Here is a 26,778-nt window from a genome sequence, read left to right on the forward strand (position 1 = left end):
GTGACGTACACAGATACAGATACTGATATCGTTGCGGCGCTATGATTAGGATTTGGTCGACACCAGATACAATCTATTTCTCTCGCGTAGAGTCGATCGGTCCACCGCAGCATCATCCATCCCTGTGGATGGAAACTTAACTAAATCATCCAATGGCTCTCCGGAACACGATAATCCCTCGCTGTCATGATATCTGGCATAATGTTGAACATTTTGGTTGTCGTTACATTAGAGATATTTAGTTCAACTCACAACTCGTATTATCTTCGTGCTGTTTGGCCATTATGGACATAATGTTTTCAATATGGCGCTTAACTAAAAATAAGTCTATGCCGTGGGTTTTCTAATATCGCCTTATTCCACGCACTGCATCTCAAATGACTGTCGGTGTCGCCGTACAAGGAACTTGATCAATTTTACTTTCAACAGCTACGGGGTTAGTACTTCTAAACCCCATCATCAGAGAAACTAAAATGATACAATAATGAATTACAGTCATTCTAAATTTTAGTGGTTATATGTACTAAGGGAGGGAACCAGGAGCTAAGAAACAATAACAAAGATACACGAATAGGACAAATAGATACAGAACAGGATTATGAAGCAGACATGTCAGGACATTCTTACTTGGAGGATTTTTGTATAGCGGGGTTTTTACCGGGAATTTTTACAATCGACGGAAACGCCCGAGGCTTGCCACTTCATGGCAAGTGAGTTAGGTATTATTTATTACAGCAACGACAAAACAATTTTCTTCACAATCCAATTAAATTCAAATGAAGTTAAAGTTTATTTCTTTGTGGTGAGTGAAAAACACAAAACAAATGTTAATTCATTCCCGAATCGTCCCCTTTTAAGATAAAGTAATTATTAACATTTTATTTCTTATCTCGATATATCAAAATACCGTTTCAGAACATGTCAATAGCTTTTGAAATCTTTTTTTGCAGCCTCTGGCTCTCTGTCGTCCGAGAATCGAGAAAGGAAGTAAAAGTATGGCCCTAAGCACGGCATTATCGGATTTATTTTTAGCATTATCTTCGTTTCATTCGATGTATACTGTCAACAGAGCGAGTTCAACTGCCCAAGTTGCCTTTCTCATAATAGGGTGCGCCGCCAGTCTCGGCACGCTGAAATTCGGACTTGAAGCGCCTGGACCCCATATAACGCGCGCTCACAGAACTTTCTCATGGTTGGCCACCGTTCTCGGAATGAGTCTTCTATCGGCTGCGTACTGCCAGAAAATAAACCAAACTAGGATCGGACACGTTTTTATCGCTTTTTCGATCGCGTTGATTTCGTTGCAAACACTTTTCGCCCCGCATCTTTTGGAAGTGTTATCTGAGGTGATAAGTTCTTTGGCGGTAGTGACGATTCTTATCACCTGTTTTGTCGACTTTAACTCGCATGGGATTCTAGGATCGGCTGGTTATATCATCGCTGGTTTAGCTATTGGAACTCAAGGAACATACAGAGGGATACCTGCCGTGGATTTGTTCCATTATGTTTTATTTCTGTCGAATATTGCTCTGGCCCTGGGACTTTCCAAACAACCGACACTTTATTTCTATAAAAAGTCCTGAACATTAAGAAGAGAATGTATTTATGCCTAGTTAGATCTGGGGGTTCTTTCGAAATTAACACTTTTGACTAAGAACAATAGATATTGCGTCTTAGGTATGAAAAAATTGTCATCAGTAATTAATGTGCTGAATTTTTGAAGTACTTGTAATTGAGGATGTGAAGACTAATCATAATTTTACTGTTTTATCAATGGCATTAAGAACAATTGGAGTATTATTATAAGTTACTGTTTATATTGTTATTTTAAGCCCAGTTGAAGCAAAGCCAGGCGCGGATCCAGGGCCATTCAGTGACTACGGCACAGTGAAAAAAGGGCACCAACTTTTAAAAGGGCCAGTATTAATGCCCAGCGAGTGAGTTTGAGTTTGAGTTTGAGTGCCATTTATTGGCATCACGCCACATTCAATTTGTGTGTGCCTTTTTTAGATTTTTGGCGAAATTTGCCCTTTTTCGATTTATAGAGCAACAATAATTCTCTCTTTTAGAATAGTGCCCTTTTGAGTAAAGAAAAATGTCTCAGACTGCTTTTTTGATTTTGGCCAATTTATTTTCATTCACATTTTGCTTCAGGCCTAGTACAGAAAGGCAGTTATTTCTTATGGCGCACCACACTCACAGTTGTGTGCCCTTTTATTTACTTTTTTCCCGAAACAAACATTTTTCAAGGGCATTTGAAAACTGCGACTACCACTCGTGCTGCATGTCTCCGATAGTCTGGATCCGCGTCTGAAAGCCCCGGAGAGCTCAGCCTAGTGCAGGGAATCAAGAATGTACAATAGAAGTAACTTAACTTGGATGACAAAGGACTACCCAGATTTCTTCGAAATAAGTAAAATCCAAATTGTGAACTTTACAGGTTTAGTGGACAAAATATTTCATCCGAATTAAGTGAAATCTGGATTAAAGAATCCGAATTAACCGAGTTCTACTTAACATGTTTTGATATTTCATATTTGCAGTCCAGTTGAACTTTGTTTAACACGATTCTGCTTTAGACAAATCCCATTTACTACAATGATTTTCAGCATGCCTCGGCTAAGATATCTATATCAAGATTTGGATAATAAAACCCTTGACAATTTCACTTTTGCCCACAAGATTGGCATTAACACGGTTCCACTATTTTTGATTGGTTTTATAGGGGGCATTAAAAATACATACATTTTCCTCAAAATCTCCAGATTTCCTAACTCCTACCCCTCGTTCTACCTTTGTACCAAATTTCTAGGCCCCCTCATCAGTACGTACACCCCTTCATCCAGCAAGTACGTACTGAAAATAGCTATACTGAATAATCACTAGGATTTGTTGGAGCTTACACATACTGTATGTGTGGTGTAAAACAATGATCCCGATTAAGAATAAGCAAAATATTTGTTATTGATACAAAATTTTGGAATAACACAAACAGGATGAATTTGTTTCATTACGTACTCACAGATAAACCAATACACCCCCTGGTGGAAAGATGTTAGTTTTTGTGCAGCTGTTACACCTACAATGTTTGTACCAAAGTTTTAAACAGAGTTACGTACTTTTTGAACGCTCCCGGCCTTTACATACCCAAGATTTGTCTGCCGGAAATTGGCCCGATCAGAATGAAGGTGTTTGACTTTTTTGCTGAATTTAAATCATCACTTGCTTCATTGCCGGCCAAGTCCAACATACCGTAGCCATGTGAGACTGGAAGTACAAAATTTAATTCGATTTTTGAAGATTTGATTTTTCAAATGTAGACCTTTTGGTGGTAACTTTTCTGGTGACGGCTTTTGACGGTTCGCCTTAACCGCCCAAGTTTCGCCTTAACCACAGGTATGTTCAGATTCGTTATTCATGTAATTACCTATCCTTCCTCGGCGGGATTCGAACCTGATGGCATCGCTACATTCATTTATAACACGAAACTGCCACGCCAAAGCGGGTGCGCAGGCTTTGCCGCACGAAATCTTGCGGCTCCAATCAAATTGCTCGTTGTATAACCGCTGAGGTAAATCTCACGGAAGAACTATAAATGGCAAAACTGGCTATATTAAAACGGGATAGCTGATTGGCTAATAATGACATCATCCAAGCTGTGCATGGAGCTGCGCACCCGGTCTAGTGTGCACGTTTCGAAGTTTCGTACCGTTACCGTGGCAATCAGGTTCGAAACCCTGCCGGAGAGGATGGTTTACCCAAATCTGTCCATACCCGATAACTGATGAAATTGTAGGACATTCCAATGTGAAATAATCTTTCCATTTTATAATGATGAACGTATTCTTTATCGTGCATAATTATTCTATTATCGTCTTCCAATAATCATTTGTGGATGTATTAATGGAATGATTACTCTGGGATTATATCAGTTGTGACGAGAAAATGCATACATTTTGATAAAAGTCTAAACATCAGTCAGTATTAAGATAATCTACATGCATATTAGTTTAGACTGTAAAACTTACTGCTTCATTTATCTAATAAATCAACAATATTTAACGAGTATATCTATTATTTGAGATCGCGTACAGCGAGAGGACGTTATCATTAGAATATCTCCTTGGTTGCAAGGATCTTCCAAGTAGCATTCAATCTTCGCAGTCCAAAATCTAAACCCCTAGACTACGTTTGCACCGCGCCCTGGACCATACACCCTTTAACATATAAAGCGCTGAAATCAATCCTCATTCTATGTTGTTTACATCATAGACGTATAAACTAGATTATCTAGTTTATACGTCCATGCTTACATACACAGCAATGATATACGATGGCATGATAGCCCCTTTAGAGTTGAATGGGAGAGACCCGTACATTCGGCAATTACGATGGACTTAAACGTATGATCGTAGTCAACCTTTCAACAACTGGAAAAACATTTTCCTGAATTGTTGGTTCACAATCAGATAAATGATTGAATTCACACAAGAATTGATGACCGATGTTATAAGGTACATTGCATTTAGTGTACCCTGAAAAGCAAAATGTTTGCCCATTTTACCGAGTAGACCTGGAAATTCCGAAATCGTGAATATGATACTCATCGTAAGCACCATTTTCGTCGCTTTCGACATGCCCTGTTTTTGTGATTTTGGTTCGCTAGTTACTCTTAGAACCTTCCGCTGTTTGGCTTTAACTCGTAAAACAAAAATGAGGGAGATATTCGCTACGAAAACTAGTATATTCGGTATAATAATTCGGAAGATCGGGTCAACGTTACGGTTCATGAATCGAAAAGCACCATCTCGAGAATATGTGGCCCTGTAATGAGGTCCAAGAATTGATCGTTGTTGATATTTTACTCGCATGGTTATAGGGTAGTAGGAACATAATGCCACTGACAATATACACGCAAAGAAAACGATGAAATTGATACTGCGTTGAACCTTAAAAATGAAAACCATTGTAACTAATCTTTCGCATTGGATAATGACGGTTAAATAGTTACGGAACATTTGAAATCCGTTGTTAAACATAGTCATCCATATGTATATATGAGGGTAAACTGCAGTTGGAACGAAACATTCGATCATATCACCGTACGTCGCGTAATGGATATAATAGCGCACAGGATCCTGGATAAATTTCGTTATCAAAAATACGTTATCGGCAACGGCGAGACATTTCAGTAAATAGATGCAGCGATTTTTAGTTTTCAGTTTGACAAATACAATTACAACCATCACGTTTAAACCAACCCCGACTGTGATTAGAGGTGGCAAAATAAATCCTTTGACATACCAAGTAATGGCATATGATGTAGAAGTCAGCGTGGAATTCATCCTGCATCTTCCCAAATTAATGTTTTCAAAGGACGGAGGCTTTCCTCAATTTGATTTTATACACAGTCGCGCGTACGCACAATGCAAATAGTTACAGTATTATATCATCGTAAAGATTTTCTTTTCAGGGATTTTCCTTCCAAGATTGCGAATATTAACATGATCAAATATATACATCTAACCAATGAGGTGTTAGGTTTAGATAATCAAAGTATATGTGTGGTGGTGTGTGTAAATTAGGAATTGAAGACGATAGAATTGACCAATTGTCCATTGACCAAAAAACTGCAGACACGTTGCATGTATTTTTGTGCTAATATTTAAGATATGTATATGCTAAACAAAATTTTGCATCTCCGTGATTATGGCGAGTAAACCACTCACATGAAAGCACGAAACCATGCAAATTTCTGATTGATCTGACTCTCAGACATGTACCAAGTTATATGCAACTCCCAAATGACCCTCATTCTGGTTTATCGAGGGACACGATTTGCCTTAATTTCGCTTAATTTCGTGTGAAATATGTTAAAAATCTGGATGAAAGTTAATCAAAAATCGACAATTTCGATTTGATTCGATAGACTAAATCAGAAGCCGTTCTAACCACACTTTGACTTAGCGGTATAGGCCTGCGTAGACGTAGATGATGTTTGAATTTACAGATATAGAATTTACTTAGATTCCATTGACCATGGATTGACACCTTGAGAAATTACGTACCGGTACCCACAAATACGGATGAATGCCTTACTTGATAAATGCCAAAGGGATGGTTCATTAAACAGACATGAACATTTATGAAAGTCGCTATCAATCACGCAATTCTAATAGTTATTTTGAAACTTCCCAATAAGGACGACGTAGTGCATATCTATCACACACTACCCCTTGTATATTGATAGTAGGCAGCAATAGATGATAACATTTACGTACCGGTTTAACGGGCCGGTCCTGATTAGACAATGGACAATTTGGAAATTTGGCGGAAATCCGAGGGAGTCCGATAATCGGGGCCTAATTTATCATATATACAACGTATACATGAGTATAAGCGTATAGGGTGTCCAGTTTCTTTGTAATGAAAAAAACCCTTGAATCGATATACATTAGCTGGATCATGCAGAAATCAAATGAATTTTATATAAACGTTGACATGAAACTCTCCTCAATACAAAATGGCAAGATTCACGCCCTTACGATAAGAAAATTATGACTATTAGAAAGAAGGTAATACTAAACAGTGCACTATGATCGTTGATAAGAATTCTAGACGTGAATCAGAAAAAATTAGTCCAGTGTCCAAGGCGTTAATAAGACCACGTTATTGTTGACACGTCAATGGTTTTTATGAGAGAGTGATAATTCTAGACTTCGATCAGACTCATGAACGAGATATGGTAGTTTTCCGAAGTCCATGGTTTAAATAGGTTTGGAATCTAGCTATTGATATCATAAATCGATTTGCAGAGGAACAATCAAGTTAAACTTCGGCTTTTCTACTGACTACATATAATGGCGACAGGTAAACTAATTTAGAAATAAGTGGAAATAAAAATCATTTGAAAAAGAGTTTATACAAATACTTTTTTTCTGTAAAAACCGATGTGAGAAGCATGATTATGGTTAGCTAGGGCTACAGTCTAACCTAGACTGGGGTTTCGAATTTCGAATCCCCTCGTATTGAGTGACCTAGCGGGGGGAATTAGCAATTGCCCCCTCCCAGCAATTTTGAAAAAGTGCATTTTTGCAAAAAAAATTATATCCAGAACTGCTCTTCTTCAGGCTTCACTGCTAACCCCCCCCCCCCCCAATTTAAATGATGCTAGGCACGACCCTGTTTTTTGGGTCTATATCTAATAAGGTTTAAGTTTTCTATGTGGCAAAGTATTATCTACGTATACACCAGCGTACTCATTTAAACTTCGACAATTAATCTGGAGGTATTCTATCAATTTTTTCTCAGTGGTAAGACAGACTATGTCAAAGTATTGGCGCGAGCAGGCCATTCAGGGAACAAGCGTTAAGGAAATGATGCTCGATAACGATGCAGACGATTTTGCCGATACAGAACGGAAAGAAATCATGAATTTGTTACCGGATGTTGGCAATAAGGTCGTGCTGGAACTTGGCGCCGGAATTGGGTACGTATTCAAAACCGATGAAGCTACATTATCAATATGGGGAGAGCAGTGACGCATCCTTCAGGAAAAGGGCATACGCTGGGTTTCCGCAAAGGTCAGCGTCGTTTGCGCGAGGCTCTTTGTTTGGGGGGGGGGGGGGAGGTCTGGGCCCGTCTCTTAATTTTGAGAAATCAGAGGCATACGCATCTATTTTTTTATCTTGAAATAGGTATTGGCCCCGTTATTCATTTGGCTGGTAAATTTCGTTTGATTTTTTGATTGAGTGTCCCTTACAAACCAACCACACCTGACGGGAGCGAAACAGGGGGTTTGATTTTGAAATCGGAAATCGAAGTACAGATATATATAGTTGTGTGATCGGCGGTCGAGTTAGCAGAATTTTTTTTTGGTTTAAATTGAAGTACATAATTGGAAATTCGGTTCCGGTTAATTCAAACAATCTTCCATTCAGTCTGAACCGGCAAGCGACTGATTGGCTTGAATTTTCTTGGCTGCCTAATTTGATAAATCGAGATTTTGGAAATAGCTTTATTACAAGGTTGAAGATCATTTTGTCAATTTTTATATTTTTTGGTCGTTTTCTACGTGTAAACAGTCCGATAGTTTATTGTGGTTTTTTCTCGGGTAATGTTGATGTAGAAGGAAGCGCATTTCGAAACACAAATTTTCCAAGTATGTTCCTGGGGTATCCGAAGTGTAGGTTATGACATCGACGGTGCAGCTCCGATACGCATGTATTTTAACGTAGGGACTATTCTAAAAAACTGGATTAGCACTAAATGCCTACAACAGTTTTCGGGCCATTTCTTCCAGTCCACTTGTTAAACTTGTTGAACAAACACTCTAAAAATATAACCATGTGTTATATTTGAAATTATATCCATAAAATCCACTGATTTTCACATTATAAACACTGTGGAATTTTCGAGAGATCCATGATTTTCATAACTGGTCCGGAATTTGTCGGACGTGTCGAACCTGTAGTGATGTCAATAGAGTCACGATGCCATCGGGTACGAATCGCTCATAACGTAGATTCCCTTGTTACTAAATTACAATATTGTTGGTTGGTTGTAGGATAGATACATATACGTATCCGGCATAATTCGTGATAAAGCAAAGTTTGCCCTCACTGTAACGCTGTCGGCGACGAATCCCATCTTCTTTTTTGTTGTAAACTGCAGGATAACTTAAGAATTAAATATGATATTGTACATCTAAACCTAGACACTTTTCTTTCAGCCTTTGCTAATCCCAATTAACCAATCATCTTAAATATCGCGAAATTTATATATTATGGGCTTGTAAATATCACTTATTGTATGTATATATTAAAGTATGTATATTTAATATATTGTATTACTTCTCTCTCTCCTTTTATTGTTTTTCTTTTATTGTGCATCCTTTTGGTTTTTTGTCTGTCTTTTGTTATTGCGGTTTTTCTTCATTTACAATCTTATATTTTGGATTTATGATGAATGAATTGAAATTGAAATTGATAAAGCGAGAATTTCCACGTGCAGGTTTGCCAACGGATTCGAAATTCATTATATATTTCTGTCTGGACCTTTCAAAACAAGTCCTTGGTGCTTAGGACATTTTGCATAGGTTTTTTTTTAGATATTTACCCATCCAATATAACCACATCAAAATTTTTCAGCCGTTTTACATCTGAAATTGCAAAAACAGCGAAATCCGTTATTGCCGTGGATTTCATGGAACAATTCATCGAAACAAATAAAGGAAATAACGGCCATCTGGAGAATGTCTCATTTATGTGCGCAGATGTTATGCAAATGGACATCCCTAAAAAAAGGTAAGGTGAAAAAGTAGTGTTTTAAAAAAACATATGCACAATTTGTAGAATCAAAATAGAATTCTTTAAATCTTAGAACATTAATCTCTCACCCGGCTCAATAACTTCCTTCCTCTCAACCATAATTTATTCTTATCGAAATTAACTATTTTGTCTTGTTTTGCTACAGTATCGATGTGCTATTCTCAAATTGGCTGTTCATGTATATATCCGACTCAGAAATCTGCCGTCTTGTTCCGAAAATGCTTTCCTGGTTGAAAGACGACGGCTACTTCTTCTACAGAGAATCATGTTTCCACCAATCAGGTCAACGTCAAATCTTATACGTAATCTCATCTTTATCTACATCCATACGATAGATTAACTGTCAAAGCTTCATATGTTTAACCTTCAAACTATCTTATTCAACGCTCAAACTTAATCCACGAATTTTCCCGCAAATACAACAGCATAGCGTATTTGCCAAAACGTCTTATTTGGCACGTTCAATATTCGACCGTAGATATTCACCGTCAAGGAGACAAAATTTAATTCAAATATACTATCAAAATATAGACCTCATCAGATTTGATGCGTCAAATTTGCTTTGACGAGCGGTACTATTGATGGGTTATTTTGATGAAGTATTAGTTTTGACGGGTAAAATTTGATATTTTTCATGTTTACTATCTATGCTATATAGGTCAGCTTTCAAACTACAATATATATATCAGATTTACTATCTGTATTAATCAAATTACACTACCTACCGGTTTTTTATTACTTGGGAGGTTTCAATATCTTTTTTTTAGGAACGAAGGCTCGAAAGGAAAACCCAACACGATACAGGTCTCCGACTCAGTACAATTCATTGATGCTCGCACCATCTCTATTTGACCCTCAAACGAAGACATCCTACTGTTTTGAACTAATCGATTGTACGTCCGTAAAAACATACATTGAGGTATAAAAAAACTAACTTAACACTGAATAAGATGATATTGATAATAAAGATAAGATAGCGGTATGTTAATGGCTATAATGCACCTAGTGGCTGGTTCCTTAGTTGAGACTTAAGACGTCCAAAAATGGTTTTAAAATTCCAAGACTGGTTTTAAGCTGTTAGATTGGTTATAGAACTAAGATATGTCTTAAATTGGTCTTAAGTCTAAGCACTGAACTATGGAACTGGGCCCAGATGTAATAGGAGACAGTTGAATGAAGTACAGTCACAGTTGATTTGCCATGCGAAGTCCAATATGACGCGTGTGTGGACGATGCGAATGATCTCCGCACATTACCTATATGACCCTGGCGCAGACAGGGCGAACGTCGGTTTTCATATGACATATGAATTGTGTAGGCGAATAACTAATAACTAATAAGCGAACGCACTATAATTAGGATGTTACGCATTTCACATTCGGCCATTTTGGGAACGGTTATGTTCAAGTTCATTTTTTTTCATAGAAAAGAACGTATAACATAATAATATTTACAATTACAGGAATGCGGATTGAGAAAAGTTTGATTTTTTTGAACGTGGTTAACTCTTTCAGGACAATATAGTTCCGATTACCTGACATTCCTTTTCACTTAGTTCCCAAAAAGTCGACTGATATGATTCTGGTAACCGAAGTTCGCCTAGGAGTAAAGTATTCTGTGGTCAGCATTAGATTATTCGAATGCGTACGATAGCCCTGAAATATGGAATAGGAATTACGTCATATCTTTTGGATGGAACTGATTTTCAAGTGTATTTCAGGCGAAGAGCAACAGAAACCAAATCGTGTGGCTGTTAAGGAAAACGTCGCTTGACACGACACTCGATGGCTATCTATTTGTACGTTTAAAATTGGACGAACACATGAATTCCGAAGAAGCTATCGCCCGCTATCAGACCGTATACGGAGCGGGTTTTCTCAGCTCTGGCGGCATACAGGTCACTCGGGTAAAGTTGACTTATCGATTTATTAGATATAAATTTGGAATGCCTTCAGATTCTAATTGTGTCAAGTGACAACTGAACTGAACTATGGTTCTGACTAAGTCTTGGAAAACCATGCATTCACTGGTATGATATCTAAACCGGAATTTGATCTGGAATCTAATCAATATGTTTTAGTAACGCATTGTGTATGTGTAAAACTCAATAGTTCAATCGAATATATAGTCAACCTTGCTTAAAACTTGACACCTAAGTCCTCAAAATACCCCTACAGAAATCAACATCCTCCGATTTCAATTTTTCGAGTACATGGAGTAAAGAACATGATAGATCTGAGCGCTAACTTCAAATTCAAGTAAGTTTCGATGAATTTCGGGGGGCCAAAAGGACCCAATTTTGGCGGCCCACCTCATCAAATCTTATATCATACGAAAGCATTGACTATTTACTACAAGATAACACGAACTTTTAACGCATGGAAATCAACAGAAAATGAGCTATTCGGTATCGCGATAAACTTGGATTTCCCTTGAGGAGTAATTGACACTACATAGTGAAATCGGTCCTGATTGCTAAGGGGTTAATTCGCATCTCTCGGGACCGTGGTTTTTTCAACAAATTAGACATTATACGGATTATACGTAATTTTCGTATTTTCTATGAATTATGTATAATTCGTAGAATTAACGATTTATCTATCAATTCGTATAAACCACGAATAAAACCTGCTGAAAATCGTTTTCACTGGCATTGGAACGAACACCTCGTGCCACAGCCATTCATTGTTTAAACTTATCTGGTGGGAATATACGTCGTGTGGTCGCGGCACGCTCAGTGTCAATACGACTGACGAGTAATTGATAAGCTTGCCAACCACTGCCAGCAGGCGGAACAACGGAAAACGAATTAGGCGTCGCATTTTCAATTGTTTTTAAGAAAAAGGACAATATACGGCTACGATTTAAGAATTACAGAGTACGAATTATCCGATTGAAATTAAAGAGATTGACGCAGGAAAAAATCGGGACTTCTAATTTTTATACGAATTAGGTAGTTATACGAAGTAACCGATGGCGGATTAAATGAGGTTGACTGTATATCACCCAGGAACCCTCAGTGATTCGATGTAAGGCATGAATAAAAGTCTCAAATTTGCATATAGGTAAAAAGGGTTCGTGGAATTGATTGAAAAATATATCTAGAATAAACAACTTGAAATTGAGTTCGTCTGCCCGACGCACGGCACCCAGTTATCGAATTGAAATCAGCTCAAAGCAAACTTTAAAACGCGCGTGATACGAAACACTTATCAACACAAACTGAAACCAAACGGTGGTTCTTAGTACCCATGGTTCTAAGTTCAACCACAATAATGTCAGATGTCGTGTCGTTATCTTATCTAGGTGGTTTATATTTGTAGTTTGAATTTTCAGGAATTGACTCGTCGCTTGAACTTAAAGCAGGGGGATAAAGTTTTGGACATTGGTTGTTGTCCTGGTGGAACGGCGCAATACCTGGGCCAGGTAAAAATGTGGACAGTGTTCTCTTTACTTTGATTACGAATCACATTTTCTTTCTAATTATAACTATCAAAAACACGAAAGAAGATTTAGAAATAAATGCAATTCATTTCGTGAATTGACATGTGGCATACAACATATTTTCTAGCATTATGGCATTGAATATCTTGGTCTACATAATTCGTCTTATATAATCAGTTTGGCGAGGAAGAAAGCCGACAACTGGCACGACAATAAGGTACTTGTATGATATACGTATAAGTAAATATAGGGACCAAATACAACAGGCACGGGTAAATTCTGACAAATATGATGTACCCGGCCAAGTCCTCAACTCAGATGTCAGCCGTCAGCCTAGGGATTTTGCGCAGACCGAACATTTCACAAACGACGCCTTGTTGCTGTCACTAGTGAAACGAAGATCGTTCGGTGACTACGTATATTCACAAGTCTATTCTTTCGTTATCTGTGCAAATAATCTCTCGTGAGGCGTTTTTTTTTAGAAAAAGAAAGTCTAATTTTCTACGTTACTGGTCTATGAAACAAGTCTTAGAAAATATTCATCAAATTAAATTACTTTATCTTAAAAAAGCCACAAGAGTGTTATTCGTGTGGATTCAAACGATAGTTTAGGGGTGTCCCTTAGTAAACGCTGATTTTCGTAAAGCGTTAGTGTATTTGCGGGGATGAAGTGAATGCGGAGAGTTTCGCAAATTTTTAGTTACTGGAGAATCTGCCTAGAAACTTGCGCCGTAAAGCGTTAAGTAAATAAGGTTCCACCGGTGAGACTCGTTTTGTCTTACAATGATCCTTTGGCTCTTAGACTTGGTAACTAGGTGTTACGTATATACTGTCACTTTGGTACTGGTAGGCCTGTGAACACGTTTTCACAAATATCGAGTAATCTGTCTTTTTGGAAAATGTATATTTTGCAGTATTCTTCGACTCACTTATAGAGTGCCTTTCACCAGCAATCGTTATTTTTTCGGTGAAGCACTTTCTCACAGAACGTACACATGTTCAATTGATATACACCATTATTTGACGGAATATTGTACTTTATTTCCAGCAGATAGAATTTGTTTTGTGCAACGAAACAGCATTTGATGCGAAATCCGAAACGTTTGATGCAATTTACAGTAGGGAATATTTCATGAATTTCTCCGATAAGATCAGCATGCTAAAAAAGACTTATGTAAGTGTTAGACTCGAGCTGTTGTGTTTGCTTTTATTCGTCCGTCCTTAGTCGTGACAATTATTTGGTAATATTTCAACACGCATAATGATGTATTTTCTTAATATTTGATTTATGCGTATATCTATTGTATATTTTTACCGTCAGAATGATAGCATAATTTTTGACGCGCCAATTTACTTTATTCAAGTCGTAGATATTCTGTCTTACCTCGTTTCGCGGTAGCTGTTCTGATTGATAATTGCATCCCCGCAGCTATAGAGGTTGACTTGTTTATATTTCAACTACGCTACGAAATTAATTTTTGCCTAAAATGATTATATTAGATCCTTGATATATTTGGTACCTATTTTTGTGAAAACTAAGCTGATAACAACGATGTTAAATTCAATTGATTTGATGGTGCCATAGAAATAGATGGACGATATATCCTCAAGGAAATGGGTTTGAGACATATGATCCCTAGTGAAATCGGCTTCTAGAAGCCGGTTTATATCGTATATCGGTGTGCCGTATTGAGAACAAATGCGACAGAACGAAAAGTGGATTTGAGTCAGCTACCGGGCGACATTTGCGCCATTTGTAATGGAAAAGTCGGTTCGAAGTTGCAAAACGCTCGTTGAACGGTTCACGCAAACCGTTTAGGTTTACGCCTAAACAAAGAGCGTTCTATGAACGAAAAGCGATTAATGAACGAAGACGATTTTCCTACAAACCGAATTGATTTGTGCAAACCGATTTCAAACAAATGCGCCTCTAATCTTGGGGTACTTTTCGAACCTATTAGTTGCCGACTGACCGCGAATACAGGTTGCGCAGAATTCCATTGGCAACAATTCTATCTATGATGTAAATAAGATATATTGACTGATTGATGCTTCAAAAAATTATCATAATTGTCACTTGGCTATAATTCTATTCATATTTTTTTTTCAATTTTTATCATTATCTTTATTGCTCCATTTCTTTTACAAAATTTCGAGCACAGAAAAGAAAATACACTATTGTCACATGCATACATACATATATACAAATTACAGTTTTAGGGTTCCGGTTTAAATTCGGAGTTTACTACATGCCACTTGTACTCTAGAAATATCTGGAGTACAAAAACTATAGCACCGGTCGACTGGTGGTTACGATGCTTTTTCCAGATCGGTGCTTTTCGTACATTTTGGTACTGATAATCTCGGAAACTGATCATGATATACATGTTTCTTATTGATTTTCACCGTAGAATTGGTTAAAACCGGGTGGAAGATTGGTTATGACTGACATTACTCGTGGAAAGCAAGAATTATCATTTTCGAAATTCCTAGCACAAAGAGGCTTCTACCTCTATACTGTAGAATCATACAAGAAGGTAATGCGCGTATAAAAAGCCTTTCAATGGAATATTTGCAAAAGATTTCTTATGAAGTTAGGCCCTTCCAGAAAAATATGGCTACGGCCTGCGGGCATGTCTCCACAATAATGTCTTCTTTTTTAACAAAGAGGAATCCATCTTCCCCAGAAATGGATGTTTTGTTTTAACGAAAACAGCTTCGCGCTACGTAATATGTTAGATATTTTGATTAATTATGTTTTTAAGTATGATGAGGTGTTTTTCAGGGGATGAAATTCGTCGGATTTGAAAATGTGAAAATCGAAGATGAAACTAATGATTTTACCAGAGTTCTGCGACAAGAACTGACTGCGTTTGAGAATAAATTGGGCACGTTAAAACAGGTACTTGCATGCAATGTTTTCATGACCTATTCAATGACTCCATTTCCACTCGAAATCGTCGAATCATGGCTCGTTGGTTCTTCTCACATTTCAGAGATTTGGCGAGCCCGAGTGTCAACTGATCTCCGATGGCTGGAGAGCGAAAATTGAAAGATGCGAACATGGAATTCAAGGCTGGGTTATCATCACAGCGACGAAACCCATCTGAATTAAGTTAAAACGTCTCAATCGTTTCTATTGTAAATAATAAACTTTCTATCGGTATCATGGAAAGTCGGTGAGAAAAACGAACAAGAGTAGATCGCCACCAGAAGCATCTAACGCCCGAAACAAGTCAAACTACACGAGTCTTGACTCGGCCACAGTGTCTAACCGATGTGAATATCATTCAGACCGAGTTCGAATGGTTTAGAAACGAACCGGCAATTGATAACGTTTTAATAAATATTTGTGTGTGTGTGCGTGCGTGCGTGCGTGCGAGCGCGCGCGCGCGCGTGCGCCTGTGCGCGTGTGTGTGTAAATGGGTAAATTCGAAAATATTAAAACTACGGTATACCTTTAGTGTGTGTGTGTGTGTGTCAGGTCTGGGGAGTTTCTCAATTGATAGACATCATCGACAAGATCTATAAACTAACTCTAGATCTACTTAGGAGTCCGAAAAGGGCCTTAAACGCTAAAAAGCTTTGGCGTACTGGTTCCCTCTCGTTTGCATCACATATGATAAGAGTTACGCTAAAATGGAATGAAATCCTATTTTTGCGCATCAAATGTGTGTATTGTTGGGTAAATCTCGGCTTGTTTTCCCAATAGTTTTCAATTTTGGCGTTTGTTCGCCTTACTATGCCATTCCATATACCATATATTCAACAATGGCCCGAACAGCCAACATAATATTAATTTATGGTCAAATAAAACATTTGCTGAAGAAAACTTGGACTCATTTCCTTTTGTATTGTGGGATTTTATCTTTTATAGGCCTACTTACTATATCGTTTGATAGTTTCGAAGTACATCCAGCCAAACCACATGTTACACGAATTCTTATCTCAAGATGTGTTATTATTTCATCTTTGATGCATATTGTTTACTAATTAATCCTGTAGTATCATTTATGAAAAATGAATCATATCGTATCTGAAAAAAATTAGATATACATTTCGGGAACAATTGATTTATTTCATATGGAAATAATAGGGTTACTAAACAGGCAAATATAGCAAAATGTAATATTATCAAGTGGAAGGAGATAAGCACAACTGATATGCACTTGCTGTTAAACATTAATTATTGAGTATATCGTATACAATGATCATTTTTCTAATGTGAGGTCAATGCAGTATACGTCATTGTGTGTTCCACAATTAGGGACAAGTTAGCAATGCAGCAGGCCGAACTGCCTCTTGGATATAGACTAGGGGTAATTCTTCGCCAAGGGAGATGGCTGGTTGGTAAATGCTGGTATTACCAGTGTAATGAGTGTCACGGAATATATTCATTATATAGATATCAGCTATCGAAATAGTTTATCTTAAACACACAGTACATAAGCTTTAGGTCCGAGACATTTTTCAACATAGCGGAATATACCACAGGGTTTCCAGTGGTAAGGCCAGGACAAAAATAAGTATTATTGGAGGACTTTGTCGGCAATTTTGGACCCAAAAGGAAGGACTTTTTGACTCGGAAAGAAGTACTTGCCAGTTAAATTAAATGAGGGACCATCAGGTAGCATTTTTGCAATGCCTTCACCGAGATGCTAGCCTATTCTATCCTACTGACAATTGAACTACCAGACCTGGCGCTGACGTCGTTTTTGAGCGCTTGGCCCTTGCCTTGCGAGGTTGGGCTGTAGAACGTTTTCGTGTTGGGTTTTGGCATGACTATGGAAGGAGAAAAAGTTGCGTATACTATGTGTGCTTCACGCCTGAACTGTACAGGGTTGATTCTATCGGGTGGACTACCGACCCTTTTCAAATAATCTATCGGATGGACTACCCTATTCAATAATCTATCGGGTGGACTACCGACCCTATTCAAATAATTTATCGAGTGGACTACCGACGCTTTTATAATAATCTACCGGGTGGACTACCGACCCTTTTAAAATAATCTATCGGGGTGGAGTACCAACCCTTTTCAATCAATCTTTCGGGTGGACTACCGACCCTTTTCCAGAAAATCTATCGGATGGACTACCGACCCTTTCCAAATAGTCTATCGGATGGACTGCCGACCTTTTCAAAATAATCTATCGGGTGGACAACCGATCCTTATCTAAAAAATCCGTCGGCCTTCTCAAATAATCTATCGGGGGACTACCAACCCTTGTAAACCAATCTAGTGGGTGGAATACCGACCCTTATAAAATAATCTAGCGGGTTTGGCATGACTACTAGAAGGAGAAAAAGTTGTGTATATAATGTGTGCTTCACGCCTGAACTGTAGAGAGTGGAATCTATCGGGGTGGACTACCGACCCTTTTCAAATGATCCATCGGGTGGACTTCCAACCCTTTTCAAATAATCTATCGGGTGGACTACCGACCCTTTTCCAGAAAATCTATGCAGTCTTGATCGCAATAAAGACGAAAATTCAATTCTCTACCTGTAAAAAGATTGACAGCTAATAATCCAATGATTGGTTGAAATATTATTTTAATTGTCCGATTATTAAGATTTTCTCAATGTAATTTTCTGACTGTCTGTACAAATATTGAAATCAATGGTTATTTGGATGAGTTTCTGTAACGGATTTTTGCACAGAAATATTCACGAATTTCTCGTCCTAATAGAAGATATATGTAAAAATTTACAACATAGTTACACTGTTGGAACTGTGTGAAAATATCAAATAGGAAATATTTCCATTTCGTAGAGATTGACAGGTAAACCGTAACAGTGGATGGAAGTGTAAATATTGCAAATGCTAGTGAAACTGTTACAAGCATTATTGTTGTACGTTTTGATTTTGTAGTTTTCTTATCAGACGAAACCATTTTTGATCCTCTCAACAACTGAAATATTATGACTGAATTCGAGGTAATAATAAACGATAATGGTAGAAGGCAGAGGGCGATGGCTAGTGTCATGTATAGCATTATTCGGTCAATTAAGCTATGATAACATCCAATAAAGTTGTTGGAAAAATGCACCGACAAAGTAGGTAGTAGATAAAGAATCAGTACATTCACTATGATTCGGTTATGATTAATATGGCACATCTTGCAAATCTCGGTGTACATATCAAACGAGATGCGAAAGGGAAGAGAACAACTGCCGCACGTTCTATAGATATAGCTACTATAAACCAGGAACTGATAAAGCCTGCGAGTTGCATTATGAATTCGTATATTTGACAACCGATCAGTGAATTCATCACAAATATTGGACCAGTTGCTACGTGCAACAGAACAAACTGTAAAACAGGCATCAAAGTTAGATTGAAACAGAAAATGAAATCCCTGACTGATAAAACGATAAGATAGTTCGCGTAAGATAAACTCCTGAATCTGCGTCTTATCATTATCAGGAAAGTAGCCGAATTTCCAAAGGCTCCGCCGAGCAGGAACAATAGTGGCAGAATTAGCAATGATAGCGTACGGTAGCTACCAGACCTGTGCACTACAGACATGATGATCATGTAACTGTGGTAACTTTGAGCGATTTGCATCTGAGATGAATTCATGATTCTTGGGATAAAGAACTGTTTATGTGTGAGTATTGGAAAATGAATTTGAAATAGATTCATAAAGATATTCAAGAAGCTATTTTTCATTTGACACTCAATTATTATCGTCCACAGTTAACAGAAACTGGAAGTAATTTCCAACAGTATAAATTCTATACAATTCACTCAGATGTATGAATGTTTATTAATAGTGTGTGACATATAAAATATGTAACTCACTTAGATATATTTTCGAACACGGCAGAATATCTCTGATGAAATATGGTCTATTGGACAAGTTTCAAATTAACTTACAACTGTAGAACAAGAACCGATAGTCATCAAACACGTTAATGTATATATTCATGGAAATGTTATTTAGAGAAACGGATCAGTGAACTTATCACAAATATCGGTAAAACGATGAGCTAGCGTATGATAATGTGCGGAGCCTGCGACTTATCATTATCAGGGAAATCCGAATTGCCAAACGTTGCTAACAAATAAGTTAAGTTGTGAGGAAGCATGTAAATGTCAGTATTTGGACGTATAAATATCGCAAATGCGACCGAAACTGTTACAAGAATATTGTTGTACATTTTGATTACGTAGTTTTTTGATTAGACGAAACTATTTTTGAACCGAATTCGATGTCATTAGTACCGGCCCATGTTCCCAAACAATGACTTCTTTCGCTTGATTGGAAAGTCTGTGATGTTTATAAGGTAGGTATTGATCTTTAGTACTAACAGTACTTGATCATTAATCATTGGTCCGAATTTAACCGGCTTGACCTTGAAAATTGTTGCTAACACTACATGCATTCATTCTGTGATCTCATTTTACATTATTTGAGCATGAATAGAAAGATTGAATGTCTTAAGCCCAACGCACACGGCGTTGGGTGGTTGGTCGTTGAGACGCGATCGTCGCTGGCTTTCAGTGATGATTCATACGTACCAGCTGGAAATTTGAAATTGTACAAAATCTAATCTGTACTAATCTTTAGCTGCAGTTACGCATAAATCATCGAGTGTTCGGATTATACAATGGTTAATTCATTGCAAAACACGTCATTGAGTGTTGCAAGGGTTTGGCAGGCCGAGCATCGAAGTGCTGCGCCCAACTGCTTCGGAGTATCTTGGATACTTTACTTTGGCACCATGGACGGGCAGACAGCGGCTGATCAACGACAGAAGTCTCCCACGGCACATTGGCGGTGTCCTGGACAGTTCGACGCTAATGGACCGGGGTTCTACTGTGGATATTTTACGACGCCTGAACATGTTATCAAAGTCCGAAACATGGACATATTTGAAGACGACTGTTTCGTAGTGTCTTATCCTAGAACTGGTATGTATACTATGTTACGGAACGTTCGTATGTTATCACGGATTGGGCTGAATAGAACGTTGACCAATAAAGAAATACACTATTGTAAAATTTTACAGGGACAACTTTGACTCGAGAAACCTTGTTCTTGATTTGTAACGATGGAGATCAAGAATTAGCCAGGCAAAAGGATATTGAAGAAAGGGTGCCCCATTTAGATAGAGAAGAATATATCAACAACGTGAAATGTCTCTCACGTCCGCGTCTCATGCAAAGTCACTTTCTATTTGAAATGTTCCCGATACAAGCAATAGAAAAAAACGCTAAAATCATCTGCGTCATGAGAAATCCTAAAGATGCTTTGGTCTCGTTGTATCATTTCTATAAGTCCAGCATAAGTATCGGCAATTATCCAGGTAAAGTTGAAATACTTCGCTGATACGTATATATATATATATATATATATATATATATATATATATATATATATATATATATATATATATATATATATATATATATATATATATATATATATATATATATATATATATATATATATATATATACCGAGTTGTTCGCTACGTACGTGGTAACTCTACGTTCTCTACGTCTTCTACGTTTTTTTTCCTAAAACAAATCCATTATAACTGAAAACAATACCGATATCCGAAAAATGAATTCATTGTTCATGTAAAAGGGAGGTCCTGTGGTAACTTATAGATCCGGGAGCCTAAAAATCTAATTTAAGGTAAATTGAAAATGAATTAGTTTTGACAGCGTAAGACCGAGTACTCGTCACGCGATCTGGTATGGACACGATGGTCACTAAGATGGACTTTGATTTTTATGCTTGAATCTCAATACGCGGAACTCAGTTATCAAGTTCAGGCTCCTGGAGATTTTGATCATGTGGATGCATGCTCAAGGAAAACCCCCTTTGACAGACTCCTGGTCAGTTTGACACTAACGGAAATCGATTCTGTAAAGACATTTCCGGTTTCTAGGAGCCATTTGTGGCGGTCTTTCGAAATCCCTATTGTCGTAATAATCTTCTCACTTTTTTGAAACATGTAAGTTTTGATTGAATACCAATTAACTCTACAGTCCCTAGAAGTTGCTTGATGAAACGATTGACAGCAGTGACGGCGTGAAACCAAAGACGGCGTGTCAAAAAATCACGATTTTGATTGATTTGTCAATTTCTAAGTATCTCAACGCTATATTTCCCAATTGCCATATAACCGCTTGAGTTTAAGATTACGCGTCAAAGGGGTCTCCCACTGCGCATCGCCATTTCACTAAACATTCATTGTTTTCATGAACTTTCGCGCTTCGATGCAAATCACTTTCAGTATTTGAAATGCTCCCGTTACAAGCATTAGAGAAAAATGTTAAGATTATACACGCCATGAGATATCCTAAGCATGCTTTAGTTTCGTATCATCACCATTATAAGTCGTGCAAAAGCTGCGGAAATAGTCCGGGTGAGGTGAAAATAACGTCCGATGGCATCGATATTTCCCAAAAGAGAATAACTTTTAGATTACAGCAAACCTCGCATAAGTTGGATCGGCGTAAGTCGGGTAATCGCTTTTGTGATGAAAATTGCTGGTCCCAATGTTTCCATTTGTATTTCATATAAAAATGTTAGATGACATTATATGTGAAGCCAGAGGATTTTTCTTGGTCTCGAAAGATCCGACTTACGCGAGGTTTACTGTATGAGAATTGGGCATATCTTTATTTCTCCAATATGAGATACTTTTGGTCTAAGATCGTTTTCGTTTCAGGTTCGTGGGATGATTTCTTCCGACTTTTCGTGAACAATAGATTAATTTATGGAGATTTCTACGACCACGTTCTCAGTTGGTGGAACCAGCGATATCGCGATAACATCCTGTACCTGAAATATGAAGATATGGTCACTGATCCGAAATCAAACATCCTGAAAATCTGTGCCTTCCTCGGTAAAAGTTTGTCCGACGATAAAATCGATAGTATCACAGAGCAGACGAGTTTTAAAAGTATGAGGGACAACCCGATGACTAATCATTACCAATCACAATATCAGGACAATAAAATATTTCCTTTTATTCGTGAAGGCAAAATTGGAGGCTGGAAAAAATTCTTTACAGTCGAGCAATGTGAAATTATTGAAAAAATTCATGCAGATCGTTTGGGCGGAACTGGCCTCAGTTTTCAGTTCGAATAATGTTTGCTAATGTTTTCCCTTATCGGTCAGGCTGCATCTATACTTCTCATCATGCTCCACGACGTTGCGCAAATGAACCTTATTCGGCGAGAATGCATGGAAAATAAGGATTAGAATATGATTTTTAGCCTATAGCGGGCTATTGCGTTCACTTTTAGTCCGTCCGTCCGTCCGTAAACGGAATCCAGTTATTTTGAGAAGTTTTGAAGACGCTTCAAGGTAATGACTTAATATTTGGTTTGTTCATGGATCTACCCTAGATACATCTTCAGCCAAAAAACTGGCCCTGTCAGATTCAAGATGGCCGTCTGGCGGCCATTTTTGTTCACCAAAATCAGCACTTTTTACACAATTTCGAGAGAAATGTTGAAGACGCCTTTATCAATTACCTTGATCGTTCGTATATATTTGTATCCCCCGAAGGGCCCATCAGCATGAGAAAAGGTGGGTCAATCGGACTCAAGATAGCTAGCTCTCTTGTGAGCTTTTTTGTGCCCAAAAATGTAAATTTTGGCCTGAATTCTAAGTCTTGTAGCTTCCTATTGGTTTACCATTTTTCATTGCAATTTATGACGGGTATTCTTTGGAAAGGGACCTTTTATAGCTGAGACAGGTATTTTTGATCAGGTAATTATGACGCATGGCGTCCTTATGGCGACCATCATGGTGTCATCAGTACTCATTCGTAGGAAGAAAAAAGTTTTTCCACATTATACTGATATTTAAGCATATTTTGTTACCACAATCGATTGAAAAATTGTAGCACATGAGATGGTCTATGATCGTGGTGAGTTTCAAGGTCATTGGTTTTTGAATATGGCCACCAGGGGGCGTTGAACAATACAATAACTTAGTATTTCTATATGGTATTCGTACCTTTGCATATTTTGCTACCACAATCAATTGGAAAGTTGTAGTTCATGACATGGTCTATGATCGTGGTGAGTTTCAAGGTCATTGTTTTTTTGCATATGGCCACTAGGGGGCGCTGAACAATGCAATAACTTAGTAATTCTATATAATATTCGTACCTATGCATATTTTATTACTACAATCAATTGGAAAGTTGTAGCTCATGACATGGTCCTTGATTGTGGTGGTTTCAAGGATATTAGTTATTCTATATGGTCACTAGGGCACGTTGAATAATAGAATAACTCAGTATTACCTTGTTATGTTGGTTACCGTGATCAGTTGCAAAGTTGTAGCCGATGATATGTTCTATGATTATCGTTAGTTTCAGGGTCATTGGGCTTCGCATATAGTCAGCGGGGCGTTCAATAGTAGAATAACTTAGTATTTCCATAACATTTTGGTAACTAGTCATACTTTGTTATGCCTACCACAACCAATAACAAAATTGTAGCTGCTGACATGTTCTATGATTGTGGTGAGTTTCAAGGTCATTGGATGGGGCATTGAATATTGAAATTTGTTAGATTGTGGAGCATTTGAAACCACTTCCCAAGTGGGGACGGTGTCCCTGGACCCCTAGTTTCGTTTTTGCGCGGTGAGATTTTTGCCTATTGAAATTTGTTTGCGCGTTTTCGTGGAGGCTGATTTAAGACAATATAGGAGTGGGTTGGGCGCCTCAAAGGACCCTGTCACATTCCACGTTTTGAGTGAGGGCAATTAGGCATTAGAAATATGTAAATCATTGGATTAGAAAAAGTAAATGCGTAAGTGAATACGTCAGAGAAATTTCAGAAACACAGAAAAATTGAAGGAGGGTAGCAAATGACTCACTTCGTTCAATATGATGGATGATTCGGGCCATATCAAAAGAAACACCTAGCATTCACGCTCCACTAAATGTTTTGCATTATCCACTTTTCGTCTAAACACTACATTAAAACCAGCTATTCGTTATAACGCCTAGTAACAACCTTTCGTTTTTACGCCACGTTAAAGCTAACTTGCAGTCGACATAGTTGAATTTACGCGATGCACTTAGTGTAATGTGCAGGATACTGGGTTCGGGAACCCATGACCTGGCTTTCTGGAGTCGAACGCTTTAACCACACCGTTAGCTGAAATAGATGTATGCGGCTTTACTGTGAATTGATATCATGATTTTTCATGAATTGACTGACTTTCGGGAATACGTAGATACGATGGGAAAACCAAATTACTGCAACAACTAGCAATGTTGATGTCGGACAAGGTTTGGGAGGTTATTATGGGGATGCCCAGATGACTCTGAACTCTGGAGGGTTCTTGGTCGTTTCGGTTTCTCGATTTCCCTCACCACAGTGATAACCTTTGAGTGTGGCGGTGGTGTAGGTTGTGGTGGTTGTAGTGGTTTGGTGGTAGTAATGGTGGTTTAGGTTGTAGTGGCAGTGGTTATGCTTGTTTAGGTTGTTGTGGTGGTGCGGGGATGCTAGTTGTGGTGGTGTAGGTGGTGGTGGCGTAGGTGGTGATGGTTACAGTGTTGATACTGGTTGTGGTGGTTGTTGGGATGCTAGATGTGGTAGTGTGGTGGTATTTGGTTGTGAATGTGGTAGTGGTGGTGATAATTCATCATTCAATATTGGAAGTGGTGGTTTAGGTTGTAGTGGCAGTAGTTATGCTGGTTGATCGCAGAAGATAGAGCGAAATGTGGTTTGAGGTTTGGTGACGTAAGATTACCATTGGTTAATTTTATGTAAAACCTCAAAATGAACTAATCCTTACTCAAATGAAAATTCAAAACTGCAGAGCTGGCTCCATGTTTTAGCTCAGTACGAGCGCGGGAATTTTTTTCGCAGCGTAATTAGCGCAATATGACTCATAATATGACCGTTCTAAATTGATCAGTAGAGTGCATCAGTTACGTACGTGTTAGCTTTATTCAAATTGTTTTGACATTAACATCGTGAATGCGTGGAATACTAAACAAAGTACGGATGCCAAAAGAAGATACATCAATACGCAGAATTTGTGAATCCATCCTACAGTTAAGTAGTGAGGCCGCAACTGCAATGGTTGTAATGTTGTCGTCGAACATTCATAAGTTGTAAGCCGAAATCTCTACAAAACTCGTCGATTGTTCCATGGTGAACCTGTTTAACTAAAAGTTTAGCGTATTCAAAGTTGAATCCAATCAGCATTGAAAACTACGTACTATGCGTTATTTAAGAGGTACTGCATGAATCGGGCTCTATAAGTTGTCATCAATATCGGGGCTAGACAGGTTAGACAGGTTGCCGGTCAATTCAATACAATTGTCTATACATTTAATGTAATGAAACAATGAGATAACTTAATATTGTTCCTAGATAAAGTATGTCAATCGTAATCGATGCTATATACGGCAATATCATATGTGCGCTCTATTTCTAAAAGGAGTCAATAGACTTTTAATAAAGTTTACTTTGTTTTTGTTAATCAGAGCTTCAACACGTAACATGTGACGATTTTTCATCGTTTACCTCGATTACTTTTATTGATAACACGTAGGAATTCATTTCATCTTTGATGTAAAATAGCATACATGTTAAAGGTGAACTCATTTTGTGAGGTTTGTGGTGAGTTATTTCATTCAACTTACTGAAACTGAAAGGAATCACATTTTCCCATATTCAACATGATTATATCATAGTACTTTATTATTTCCTGGGTTTACAAAAGCCGTTTGTTTGTGGCAGGCGGTGTTTAGAATATCGATAGCTACTTTTCTGAATTTTTCATTTGTCGCGCAATACACGATAAAGTTTACTGACGAATCAATTATAGAAAATCCCAACGCCATTTGCCTCATCCCGTTCAAATGTGGGATATAACCAAAACTCATCAAACGATCGACAAAACCAAAACCTTCGCAAACGATGAACAACAAAACTACTGATAAAACCATCCTTAAAACTCTTGTTTCCCTTCTAGACGATTCTTCGGTCACACCGAGCTCTGTA

At 37.9% G+C, this 26,778-nt stretch overlaps 3 protein-coding genes across 5 annotated transcripts; all 3 read left to right on the forward strand.

The window, feature by feature from the left end:
* The first annotated feature begins 769 nt into the window (after positions 1 to 769).
* On the forward strand, positions 770 to 4,043 carry LOC141901468 (uncharacterized). 2 transcript variants are annotated; one of them, XM_074788719.1, is made up of 2 exons: positions 770 to 863; positions 951 to 4,043. In XM_074788719.1, the coding sequence occupies exon 2, from the start codon at positions 996 to 998 to the stop codon at positions 1,581 to 1,583; it is 588 nt and encodes a 195-aa protein (XP_074644820.1). In that variant the 5' UTR covers positions 770 to 863; positions 951 to 995; the 3' UTR covers positions 1,584 to 4,043. The 2 variants fall into 2 exon arrangements, with proteins under 2 accessions (XP_074644820.1, XP_074644821.1); XM_074788720.1 differs by having other exon boundaries at positions 776 to 802.
* Positions 4,044 to 6,812: 2,769 nt separating this feature from the next.
* On the forward strand, positions 6,813 to 16,593 carry LOC141901625 (uncharacterized). 2 transcript variants are annotated; one of them, XM_074788983.1, is made up of 12 exons: positions 6,813 to 6,870; positions 7,312 to 7,489; positions 9,150 to 9,305; positions 9,475 to 9,611; positions 10,097 to 10,248; positions 11,050 to 11,235; positions 12,666 to 12,755; positions 12,901 to 12,990; positions 13,822 to 13,947; positions 15,185 to 15,310; positions 15,559 to 15,675; positions 15,770 to 16,593. In XM_074788983.1, the coding sequence occupies exons 1-12, from the start codon at positions 6,861 to 6,863 to the stop codon at positions 15,881 to 15,883; spliced, it is 1,482 nt and encodes a 493-aa protein (XP_074645084.1). In that variant the 5' UTR covers positions 6,813 to 6,860; the 3' UTR covers positions 15,884 to 16,593. The 2 variants fall into 2 exon arrangements, with proteins under 2 accessions (XP_074645084.1, XP_074645085.1); XM_074788984.1 differs by having other exon boundaries at positions 13,825 to 13,947.
* A 3,829-nt stretch (positions 16,594 to 20,422) lies between these two features.
* Positions 20,423 to 23,242, forward strand: LOC141901705 (sulfotransferase 1C4-like). Its single transcript, XM_074789126.1, has 3 exons — positions 20,423 to 20,694; positions 20,793 to 21,089; positions 22,467 to 23,242. The coding sequence occupies exons 1-3, from the start codon at positions 20,505 to 20,507 to the stop codon at positions 22,886 to 22,888; spliced, it is 909 nt and encodes a 302-aa protein (XP_074645227.1). The 5' UTR covers positions 20,423 to 20,504; the 3' UTR covers positions 22,889 to 23,242.
* The last annotated feature ends 3,536 nt before the right edge of the window (positions 23,243 to 26,778 follow it).

The sequence above is a fragment of the Tubulanus polymorphus genome, chromosome 3 (genome assembly GCF_964204645.1).
Source record: "Tubulanus polymorphus chromosome 3, tnTubPoly1.2, whole genome shotgun sequence".
In the NCBI taxonomy this organism is placed as follows: domain Eukaryota; kingdom Metazoa; phylum Nemertea; class Palaeonemertea; order Tubulaniformes; family Tubulanidae; genus Tubulanus; species Tubulanus polymorphus.